The following is a 12,530-nucleotide window of genomic DNA, read 5'->3' as shown; positions in this document are numbered from 1 at the left end:
TTCTGACGATATCATTCTAAATGCTTTGTACATGATTGACATCTAGCATAGGTGAATCTCTGATGACTTCTACAACAAATTTCCGAAACGTTTACAACTAGAAATCAACAGTACACTATGCGATATTTAGCACTGAAGCAGGTGCGCGAGAAAGTAGCTTGCTAACCAATTTGTTGTTGCTATGCGTATCTAGTCACGTGATCGAAGTCCTGCAAAAGGCCTATTGCGCTCCGTGAAGAAATTAGAGTTCACAATCACCTGCGCCTCACGGAAGATATTATTTTAGTATGGCCTCGTACACTTGAGCGATACTGATATCATTTCAATAGCGCATTATTTTCTGGGAATGGCGAAATAACATGGTTTAACAAAGTTTTATATAACAATTGGCTAGCTCGAAGTTAATCTTCGAGAAACTAACGAATGATAGTCTTTTTCGCGTGGCATAAACATTGCGTAAGATTTACTCAGGACCGTAACTTTCGCACCCCAAACCCTCCAATTGGAGGGGTCGAGCTCGAAAGGGGTCCAAAATTATTTCGAGAATTAACATAAATCATGTTGTAGTTTTTGAAATTTTTCAGGAATTTGTTTTCGCGTTACGCGCGTTTTATTATTGTAAGACATCTGATTATTGGGTACCCTTTCCCAACAAAAATTTGGCATGATCTATAGAAATGGGAAGTTAGGCGTCGGCCATTACCACACCATGACGCGCCAAGACATATGAAGTTAAAGGCTATGTAACATGCGAATCCAAGAAGTGCGTCAGAACGATCAGCAGCGAGAAAACCTTGGGCGAAAAAGACTGCCACGGTGCTGACCGAAAACTTCGATATATACAAATATATGTGTAATTGTCCATGTCCATGGGCGCCTAAATGGCTGGCGCCGAATGTTCCTGTCCTGGCGATCCGAGTCCCTAAACAAGACAAATGCCATATCGAAGGAACATTATATTTTCCAGTTAAGAAATACCAATTAGAAATCGTGTACGTCTTTTACTTTAATACGTTTTGGCAATTTCAATATCTTTTGACATAGCAGATAGGGGGTCACGAAATAGCGTCATGTAACGAAGTCATTATATCAACGGGTGCGCCCGAAGATGTTTTATTATTATTTAGAGGGCCGCCCATCTATTCCAACACCCCTCACTGGATAAGTTCTACCGGTAAATCTGATCATGTGGGCAGGTAGAGGATAAAAATTTATAGCAATATATATGCAATTCCCGGTCATATTGGCCGATGCAATCATAAATTATAGAAAATTTTTCGCGCTTCGCGCGTTTAGGTACGCTACTACTAAATGGGCGCCGACAGTACATTATAAGTACCGGAAAAAGCCTAGAGCCGCGAGGGGTCTGGGGGGCGAAGCCCCCCAGTAGTTAGTTTTATCATACCCTATTGGAGGGTGGTTGCGCACTGTTGTCCGAGGGCCTGCGCAGTGACTTGGCGTGTTTGCGCAGACTCCTAAAAAATTAGAGGGAACATTGACTACGAACCATATATTTTTCTCTTTTCCACTCTCACCTGCAATATGGAATCGTAGTATGGGGAAGTGCATGCAAAACATTTCTGTGCAGAATTCGAACCCTGCAAAACCGTGCGATACGGCTGATCTCATCTGTACCTTTACGTACCAATTTATCGCCTTACTACCGTAAGCATCGAATTTTGCGAGTTGATGAGCTATATCGCTTCGAAGTATCAAAAGTTTTTCACAAATATTTTTCCAATAGTCTGCCTCCTGTGTTTGATGACTTTTTCATACCTGCTAAAAATGTCCATTGCCATTACACGAGATCCTCGTCAAAGGGGAATATCTACTTACCCCTACCCAATAGCAACCTAACTAAGAGATCTATCGACTACTCGGGACCTATCATTTGGAATGCATTACCGCCACATAGCCGTGAATTGCCTTATGATAGATTCAAAAAAGCCCTACTTGATCACCTCTTATCGTTACACTAACACTGTTGCCCTACCTCGCCCAGACATTGCTTCATTGATCATTTGCTACCATCGTTTAATTTTTCTTCTATTTTATTTTTTTAACTACTGTAACTTTTTTTACAGCCAGACTGTTTAGAGTCAAGTGTACCTGTTTGATGCTGGTGTGATCAGACTAGATGACCCTCACGGTCTTATCGATCATTCCTATCTAATACCGAATACTGTGCATGCATATTTTCTGTACCACCACCACTGCCGTGTGTTATGTATTTTGGTTTGATGAAAAATAAAAGACTCTCTCTCTCTCTCATAAAACTCTTAACTCGGTGTGCACAGTATTTTTGCCTTCTCAAAATTGGGTGTCAATATCACCGACTTGTTCCTAGTGAACTAGAGCAGGGGTTCTCAACCTGGGGGGCGCGGGAGGCTCTCAGGGGGGCGCGAGAAAATTTTGTCAATGTCTGTATAAATTGTGATTAAACATGTGTTTCACAACCATTCTGAAGATACGATTATTGAAGATTAAACTTAATTCGTATTCTAGAAAGCTTGCCAAACTCAAACTCCAGCAGTCGCGCTCAACGGAGTATAGGCTGACTTCAACTTCATTTGAGCAAATTTTTAATATTCTTTGAAGATTTAGTGAAATTCCTACATGCAAGTGCAAGTCATTCATTACTTTATAGCTTTGGCAGTAGCCTAAGTCTCTGTGCGCTAGGTAGCTGTTGTTGATAGCTGGCGAACTGCACTGCCTAAGACAGACTTAGATGCAATATAGGTTGCCCGGTTTCGCTTTCAATTTGGCTATAAATCAACACAATTTAATTCATTTCCAAAACTGATCAAATTTAGCATGGCAGGACAGAAGCACGCCGTGCTCTTTGTAGTCACTGCCAGCATCAGGATGATTCTCAGTGCAAGTGTGCAACCTACCTTGAAATTAATTGATGTCCTTTTCAATGTTTTTTTGTTATTTTCAAACAAGTTTGGGGAGGTTTGTCAGCAATGTAAAAGACTAAACAACTGGAATGCGGATTCAAAACTGGCGTAAGATATACCTTATGTGTACTATTAGATCAGGGGTGGGCAGCCCGTACGGCCGCATACAGCCGTAGAAGGGAATTTGTGCGACCGTCGACGCCTTATTCAATCGGTATGTCTTGGCAGCCGTAGACACTAGACATGCAAATTGCAATTACGAATTCACTCCCGAATTTTCGAGAGATTTTATTTAATCTTGAAATTTTCTTCGCGCTCCGCGCAATTCAACAAGCCTTCATTTTTCGATTTTAATGCAGTAGCGCCCTTTTTAATTGGAGCAGGAATGGGAATCCTCAAGAAATAACAATTCATTCGCGGCTCTGAAAACTTTTCACGCTTGGCGCGACAATATGCACTCCCAGAAACTAATCATAACATTGCCACTCGCGATTTCGGTGCGTACGATAGGCCGTTGTGAAAAGTAGAATAGTCCGGAGTTCACCGGGAATGGATATGGATATTGGACAGTTTACCATAGGTATTTTGCGTCCAGATCGTTCATTGCGGCCATGCCCTGGAATGCGGCCTTGGGCTACATAAGTAATCGAAATGCGGCCAGGAGCTTTTAGAGTCACAAATTTAGAGGAATGACCAGATGTCGACTGTGCAAGTTCAAAATCAGTGCTGTGAGAAGTGTCAGCTACCTGTGAAGATATAGATGAGCTCTCTGTAAATTCACCTTCGCTACTTGATGCTGGTGCAGACTCTCTTGCACTCATGGTCCGTCTCTTTTGTTGCATGATTTTCGCTTTCAACACTTTATCTTTGCCACCGATCGTTGTTAATCTCGGACCCCTTTGATCCTGATAAAATGCAATGTCTTCACGTTTTTTATCGTCAGAAAGAAGTCTACTTGCTTCAATTGTCGCTATCGCGTCAGGGGCTCCTATATTCCATAGCTTACTCAGTTTGGCTTCAAAGTCGCTTTTTTTTGATACATATTGCCGGCCTGCAGTTTTCTTTAGTGACAGCCATTGTTTCCATACTGTTTCCAATCTTTTAGTGGCATGGACTTTTGTGATAGTCTTTATGCCAGCAAGTAACCAAAAACCGATCACTTCATCTACTGCGATCTGGATGTGTGACTTGACTGGTTCATTTTTTAAAAATGAATGCTCTCTCAGGTGTAGCACATATTGCATAACTTGCCTCAGAGTGGGCAACTTCGATCTTGTAATGGCTTCCTCAGATGGCTCAACTAAGAAATGCGGCACTTCTTCGATGGCAGTCAGAGATCGAAAAGTGTTCACCATGATCACCAATGCATGTTTTCCATGAACACGAATGAAAATTTATGAACGTCAAAATAAATTGTGTTTTTTTTGTGTGATTTTGGGGAGACGGATATTAGGGTGGGGGAAAGGGAGATTGAAAGTGGATTAGGGTCAAAGTTGGGGTTAGGTATCCCAAGATTAGGGTCGAGGAATGTTAGGGAAGGGGGATATTAGGGTTGGGGGATTGGAGGTGGGTTAGGGTCAAAGTTGGGGTTAGGGTATCCCAATATTAGGGTTGGGAGAGGTGGGGTATTAGGGTTGGGAGTTGGCAGGATGTTAGGGTTAGGGGGATTGGAGGTGGGTTAGGGTCAAAGTTGGGGTTAGGGTATCCCAATATTAGGGTTGGGAGAGGTGGGGTATTAGGGTTGGGAGTTGGCAGGATGTTAGGGTTAGGGGGATTGGAGGTGGGTTAGGGTCAAAGTTGGGGTAGGGTATCCCAAGATTAGGGTTGGGGTCTTGGGGAAAGGGGTATATTAGGGCTGTGGGAGAGGGGATCTTAGTGTTGGGTGAAAGGGAGATTAGAGGTGGGTTAAACCCCGGTTAGGGGTAATCTAACCCCAACTTTGAACCCAACCCACCTCCAACCCCTTCTCCCCCAACGATAATATCCATCTTTCCTCCAACCCTAAGATTGAGATACCTACCCCACCTCCAATCTCCCTCTCCTCCAACCCTAATATCCTCCCTCCCGCAACCCTAATATACCCCTAACCCCAACCCCTGATATCCCCCTTCCCTAACCCTTATATCCCCTTCCCTAACCCTAATATCCCCTTCCCTAACCCTAAGATCCTCCCTCCCGCAACCCTAATATCCCCCTAACCCTAAACCTAATATTCCCCTCCTCCAACGCTAATATCCCCCCTAACCCAACCCTAATATACCCCCTTTCACAACCCTAATATCCCCCTCCCGCAACCCTGATATCCCCCTCCCCCACCCTAATACTCCAACCCTAATCTTGGGATACTCAAAACCCAACTTTGCCCTAACCCTTTCCAAACGAAAAAACAATATATTTTGACGTTTATAAATTTTTATTCGTGTTCATGGAAAACATTCATTGGTGATCATGGTGAACACTTTTCGATCTCTGACTGCCATCGAAGAAGTGCCAGAAATGCTGTGTCTGCGATCGTGTTCTTCTAGTTTTCTTTGGTACTGCTTCACTAGATGACGATTTTCTTTTTTTTCAGACATTTCGCACTACAGCTAATCCTAGAAAAACAGATATACATAAACTCAGTCAAGCAACAAAGAATAGTGGAAAACATTTCAGTTCTTTCAGAGTTTTAGGTCGAACACATACTGCATAACTTCCACAGGAGTAGCCAGATTAGATCCAGTTATAGATTATCGAAGATAGTTATTCCTAAATTGGAAAAACTCATACCAGTATATTGATATCTTGGGATATAACAAAAAATTTAGAGCAACCGACTGGCGGTTTTCCCCAGTCACTGGAATAGACATTTGCAAGCTTTGTTTCTATCCCAGTAGAAAGGAAAAGAGTATCAGGTCCATTATATCAAATAGTTGTATACTGCTATAATACTATGTTCACTAATCACGCGCTAAACTCGCTAATAGCACGAGTCAAAACGCCGCCTGATAAGTCCTGCTCCTCAGTCAATCGTAAACACAGTCCATCAACAACAAAGCAGCAAGGCACCTGACTAATCAATGATCCCCGTTTCACAGCTGTGCTCAGCGTTTCATCAGCGCTAGAACATACGCGTCACGTCAATGAGAACACACGCCATTCCCGTCGAGTCACTGACAACGGGGAATCCCCTAATTCGAAGAAATTTTTAGGTGCATGAAAAAACGGCAATGTGCACACGGATGCAGGGGATGAATTACAAAAAAAAGTTTCCAGAATTTGTTTTTAAGGTATAAGGCATGGGAAACGGACTGAAAACCTAGACTTTTTGAAAGTCGGTCAATTCTGAACAACCCTAGCGGCCATGATTAGCAGGAAGGTTGCCCTACTTGCCCACTTTGATATTAGATGATGTGCTCTTTTTGACATGACGATAAATGGAAGGGGGGTCAGGGGGCGCGATTTTTTTGACCATCGCCAAGGGGGCGCGTGTCAAAAAAGGTTGAGAACCGCTGAACTAGAGCGAAACAACAACGTTTCCGTCGGATGGTTATAATGAATGGACAATGAGCATGCTCGACACTTGCTATCTTGAGGGATTATTCAATGGAAGTATTTCAATTCGTTACAAATTTGTTGAATAACATAAGCATTTTTCATTGCTTCGCAGGCCGGATTAAATTGCCTGGCAAGCCGGATGCGGCCCGTGTGTTTGGCGGCCCGTGTGTTTGACACCCCTGCTCTAGCGTCGCAAAAGTGCACCGCCGATATTACTGTAACCAGGACCGCTACTGAAACACCCCAAACCCCAATGAAGGGCGAGCTCGCAAGGGCCCAAAATTATTTCGTAAATTAACATAAATTATTAAGTATTTTTTTAAAAATTGATGCAACTTTATCCAAATTTTTTTCGCACCATGCACGTTTTACGGTTGCCAAATTTCTTCATACCCTTCCCCATGAAAAAATGCGCATGATTTATGGGAATTGGCATTTCGGCGTCGGCCATTATCGCGCCACGACGCATCAAGGCATATACAGTTTTAGGTCATGTAACATGCGACTCCGAGAAGTGTGCCAGAACGATCGGCAGCGAGAAAACCTTCGCCGAAAAGGACTGCCCTTATGCTGACTGAAAACTTCAATAATGTACAATGCCCTCTCTCTCTCTTTCCGCCGCGGATCTTTGCGAGCTAATATTCCGAGTTTTCGAGAATTAGTGTTTTACCTGTTCTTACGCAATGCTTCACATGATCACAAGGATTACGGGCTGCAGTCACTCTCATTCTATACAAAGTCACTCAACTATGTCATAGTTGAGTGACTTTGATTCTATACTCTCACTGAGCAATGTAAACAGTCCCTGCCCTGGCCCTGGCTGCAGTGCAGAGTTGAACGATGGACAACTAGGAAATTTTCAGCTTTCCAAATTAGATTAGAATTGGATTACTGGCATTTCGCTCTAATTCAGTGAAATTTGACAACTAGAGGAGCTTTTGCCTTTTTGGTTGGACTTTGGACAGAACTTCAAACTTCGAAATACAATTGAATAACATATTGATATTGAAATGAACCCAAATGTATTCGGCTGACACTCGTCAGCAACTATAGTATAGAATTGGAAAGAGCATTGTATATCAACAATCGTATCAGAGTGATTTTTGAGTTGTTTTTCGTTTCCAAACTATTCTGCAGTCAGAGTGAGTCACAGTGTCCTTGGCAAGTCTTTGAATTTAAATTTGTATTTGATGATATTAGCAGTTAGAAATGCTGTTCAACTACGTATCAATATAAATGTTTTTAAACCTAGAATTTATCAAAGGTTTCCCAGCTCGGTCAGGTGGTCTTTATAAGCATCAAATTTATTCACTTTACCATTACCACCGACTCACAATATTGCTTGTATTTCTGTCAAAACGACCATCATGCAATAGTATTATAAATTCTATCATTGAAGTGTAGGCCTAACATTGTGAATTAATAGATTAGCGTTGACACACTGGCACTTCTTCGATAGTAGAAGACATCGAACAATGCTAACCAATGAATGTTTCCCATGAACACGTCGAAGTTTCTTTGAATGTCAAAATAATTTTTATTCCCCCATTGGCCATTTGGAATAGGGTTGGGGGAGCCGGGGAGGAGATATTAGGGTTGGGGTGGGGGATATTAGGGTTGGGTAGATGGATATTAGGGTTGGAGGAGGGGGGATTGGGTTGGGGGATATTAGCATTGGAGGTGGGTTATGGTCAACTCAAAGTTGGGGCACGATATCCAACCCTAATACCCCCTCCCTCAACTTGGAATGCCGTAACCCCAATTTTGAGCCTGACCCACCTCTAACCCTAATGTTACCTAACCCTAATATCTCCATTCCCTAACCCTAATATCCCTTGCCCCAACCCTTTTATCCCCCACCAAATCCTAATATCCCTATGCCCAAACATAAGATATCCCTCTACCAAGCCCTAAAGGTCCTAATATCCATTATCCCCCACCCCACCAAAACCCTAATCTTGCGATAGCCTAACCCCAACTTTGACCCTAACCCTCTCCCAATCCAAAATATCCGTCACTCCAAAGGCATAAAACAATATATTTTGATGTTTATTAATTTTGACGTGTTCATGAGAAACATTCATTGGTGATCATGGTGAACATTGTACGATGTCTTGCTACTATCGAAGAAGTGCCGAAACACTTGCCAGTTGGACAGATTTACTCCAATCTAGTCCAGGGTTGTAACCAAGTCATAAGGTTTCGAGTCAAGTTGATTCATTTTAAATTCACCACCGAGTCCAAGTCAGCAAGTAGCGGGTTGAGTTCGAGTCATTGTGTTCACTGTTCTGTTTTGATTTCAATCCGGTTCAACCATTTTTTGCGACTCTGCTCGAGTTATATGGAATGGCTCGCATTCATAATACCCTAATTTTCCTCGGTCCTATCAATTTCTGGCCATATTTTCCAAGTATCAGGACTGATAGATGAAATCCAATAATGTGGTTTGCAACTTTACTATTCTTCGAAGTTACAATGAAATGTCTGTCTTGACCCTCCTATAGTCTCGAGTCAGGACTTGGTTCGAGTCATACATAATGACTCGAGTACAAGTCGAGTCAATACAAATATCGAGTCGAGTTATTTTACGCATTCGAAAAAGTGACCGAGTGGTTTCATATTCCGGATCGGTATAAACAGATTAAAATGGCTACCGCAATATATCTGGAACAGTACCTCGACAGTTTGGAGGAATTACCGGCCGAGCTGCAACGAAATTTCCAATTAATGCGGCAACTCGATGAAAGAACAGAAGAACTCAAAGTCGACATCGACAAACTCACAGTGGAATACGTCAGTGAGGCCAAAGAGATTCAACCAAACATCAGACTGGAACGAATCAAGAAAATTCAAGAATTATACATAAAATGCCAGGAGTATGCAGATGATAAAGTACAGCTTGCTATGCAAACTTACGAAATGGTCGATAAACACATTCGTAAATTGGACTCAGATTTGGCACGGTTTGAGGCTGATTTAAAAGACAAGTCTCTTCAAGAGTCGACTAAACCCTCGACTTCAAAAGCAGAAGAATCTGCCACAAATGATAAGAAAAAACGTAAAAAAGGCCGTAATAACTCCGACGATGAAGCAAAGAATAGCAAGAAAAAGAAGGTCGCCGAAACGCCTACTCTCCCATCGCTAGCATTATCGTATTCGAGCTCAGACGTGCTGGATATGCCGGTAGATCCAAACGAGCCGACGTATTGCTTATGTCATCAAGTGTCGTACGGAGAGATGATCGGCTGCGATAATCAGGACTGTCCGATAGAATGGTTTCATTTTGGTTGCGTGGGTTTGACTTCGAAGCCGAAAGGGAAATGGTTTTGTCCTAAGTGTAGGGAGGAGAGAGACAAAAAAAAGAAATGAGCTTTGGATAGCATGTAGATTGGTGGGGGTCTGCGAAACCTCTAAATTTCAATGAATGATAACTAGGGCCGGGCAAAAGCGAGTACCTGAGTGATCCGATTCTGAATCGAGAATCAGGTGTTGAGTTCTGTCAAACATCATTATGATAGCACAACAGTATGGATGATGCGAAAAGTTCAAACTTCAATGCCAGTTCTGCATCACATTGAAGATAACTTTGTGTCTTTTTGAACCATAGCTTACCTGTTTCATTGCACTTTGTGAAAATGCTGTGGTTTGATCACGACTTCACAGATATGTCATTTTACAAACTTGTAGCTTTGTAGAACATGTTTCGTATGCTGCAACACAAGCAATCGGCATTTCAAGGATTCCACAGTGGAAAGTAGTTGATAAATTAACTCTTAGTGGCAAGCAGGGTATTATTTCAGTATTCGAAAACGTCATCTCTCGCTAATCAACTCAGATCATTAGAATTAAACGTCGATTTAGATTCGAGTGTTCGAATCATTGTGCCCTGCCTGTAACATATCATAACTGTCTTCAATTGTGAAAAACGTCCAAAATTGGACATATGGACAATATCATAATACTGCTTGTTCGGATTCCTCCAGTAGGTTTTGCCTATTTGCACTACATACTTGAGTGGTTACGATTTTGCAACAGTATCCACTTCTACTTCAGTTTTTTTGGTTAAAATTTGGCCTAGAATCTTTCACTTACTCGTGGTTGAGTAGAAATTCATGGCATTGTTTCTACTTGAGTACCAGCAATGGCCACTTTGACCACCTCTGGTGCTCACTGTGTACTTTTGTTTATCTTTCATGCAAATTCAAAATAAATCAATGTTGGTCTACCTGCCTGTTTCTCCTTATTGCGCTTCGCCACACTGTACGACAGATGTGGTTAACCCATGACCCGCAAGAAGATTTTGCATGGCCCTCAATCAAATTTTCAAATTTCTTTATATAATCAAAGAATGAATCAATTGCCGACATAAGTAATTGTGAATTTACAAGGTCAACCAAAACTTTGATTAGCCTGACCGCAAAATTTGCGATGTTGACAAGAATAGGAACATTTTCGGCATGTTGGCATATGGCGGCGAAAGGGGCAACCCCCACATTTTCGTAAATTATCATCATCATTGGTTTATTAGCAATTTTTATCAGTTCAATACACCACCAAAATGCGATACAATGAAAAGATAGGAAGGTGTCGAAGCGACTTGGAGTAGTCTGTGGAGTCAGACACCCACCCTGGCCTAGGCAATGTAAAGAGGAGGCATGTACAGTAGGGTTGTTCAAAAAAAACTATTTTTTCCAAATCTCACTCGCCTAGTGACTAAATCGTCAGGTTGTCCAAGAAAACGATGCACACCAAATTTGACTCAATTCCAACCAGTAAAAGCCGTGCAATCTTGAATTAAAATTTTTAAATTTTTATTTAAATAAAAATTCTCAAATTTTTCTGTCAACCCCATGAAATTGTTGAGCTGTCTTCAAAGACGATGCAAAACAAATTTGAGTCAATTCCGACTAGTAGAAGCGGAACTATTTGAGTTTTTCGTTGATAATCCCCGGATCAAGGATAATCCGAGAATTATCAACGAAAAACTCGAATAACTCCGCTTCTACTAGTCGGAATTGACTCAAATTTGTTTTGCATCGTCTTTGAAGACAGCTCAACAATTTCATGGGGTTGACTGAAAAATTTGAGAATTTTTATTTTTAATAATAATTTAAAAATTTCAATTCAAGATTGCACGGCCTTTACTGGTTGGAATTGAGTCAAATTTGGTGTGCATCGTTTTCTTGGACAACCTGACGATTTAGTCACTAGCGATTTAGTCACTAGGCGAGTGAGATTTGGAAAAAAAAGTTTTTTTTGAACAACCCTAATGTACAATGTACACTGAATGAAAAGTAAAAGAAGATAGTATAGAAAAAAGCAAGCGACAAAAAATGGAAGGCGAGATCCGGTAATCTTGAGGATAGACTTGTATTTATTTAGTAGTAATTGCTTGTATTTCAACTTGAATGTGGACACTGGACATTAGGGCGGTTCAAAAATAACCTTTTTTCCTTAATCTTGCGGGCTACGTGATTAAATCGTTAGGTTGCCTTAAAAAACGACGCACACCAAATTTGAATTCATTCCAACCAATATTCGCGGTTTACGTAGAGTTTGAAAATTTTGAATTTGCCCAGAAACGCAAAAACATTTTTTTTTCAAATTTTTCTGCCAACCCCATGAAAATGTTGGGCTGTCTTCAAAAACTATGCAAAACAAATTTGACTCAATTCCAAGCCGTAGAAGTGGAGTTATATCAGTTTTTCTTTGATAATTCTGGGATTATCCTTGATCGGTGGATAATCCAATAATTTTCATCGAAAAACTGGAATAACTCCGCTTCTACGGCTTGGAATTAAGTAAAATTTGTTTTGCATAGTCTTTGAAGACAGCCGAACAATTTCATGGGGTTGGCAGAAAAATTTGAAAAAATTTTTTTTTTTGCGTTTCTGGGCAAATTCAAAATTTTCAAACTCTACGTAAACGGCGAATATTGGTTGGAATGAATTCAAATTTGGTATGCGTCGTTTTTTAAGGCAACCTAACGATTTAATCACGTAGCCCGCAAGATTAAGGAAAAAAGGTTATTTTTGAACCGCCCTACTGGACATGCTCGTCGGATGGCCGGCGGGGTGCTGTTCAAAGCATCAG

At 41.3% G+C, this 12,530-nt stretch overlaps 1 protein-coding gene across 1 annotated transcript; it reads left to right on the top strand.

Annotated features, from left to right (window-relative positions):
• The first annotated feature begins 8,980 nt into the window (after positions 1–8,980).
• LOC145432870 (inhibitor of growth protein 5-like) lies at positions 8,981–10,662 on the top strand. The gene has a single exon (XM_080309692.1). The coding sequence runs from the start codon at positions 9,084–9,086 to the stop codon at positions 9,804–9,806; it is 723 nt and encodes a 240-aa protein (XP_080165818.1). The 5' UTR covers positions 8,981–9,083; the 3' UTR covers positions 9,807–10,662.
• The last annotated feature ends 1,868 nt before the right edge of the window (positions 10,663–12,530 follow it).

This window comes from Botryllus schlosseri, chromosome 2 (assembly GCF_051294905.1).
Source record: "Botryllus schlosseri isolate E-star chromosome 2, Bs_hap1, whole genome shotgun sequence".
NCBI lineage: Eukaryota > Metazoa > Chordata > Ascidiacea > Stolidobranchia > Styelidae > Botryllus > Botryllus schlosseri.
Note: the sequence above shows the minus strand (reverse complement) of the source record. Positions and strands in the feature narration are given on the sequence as shown.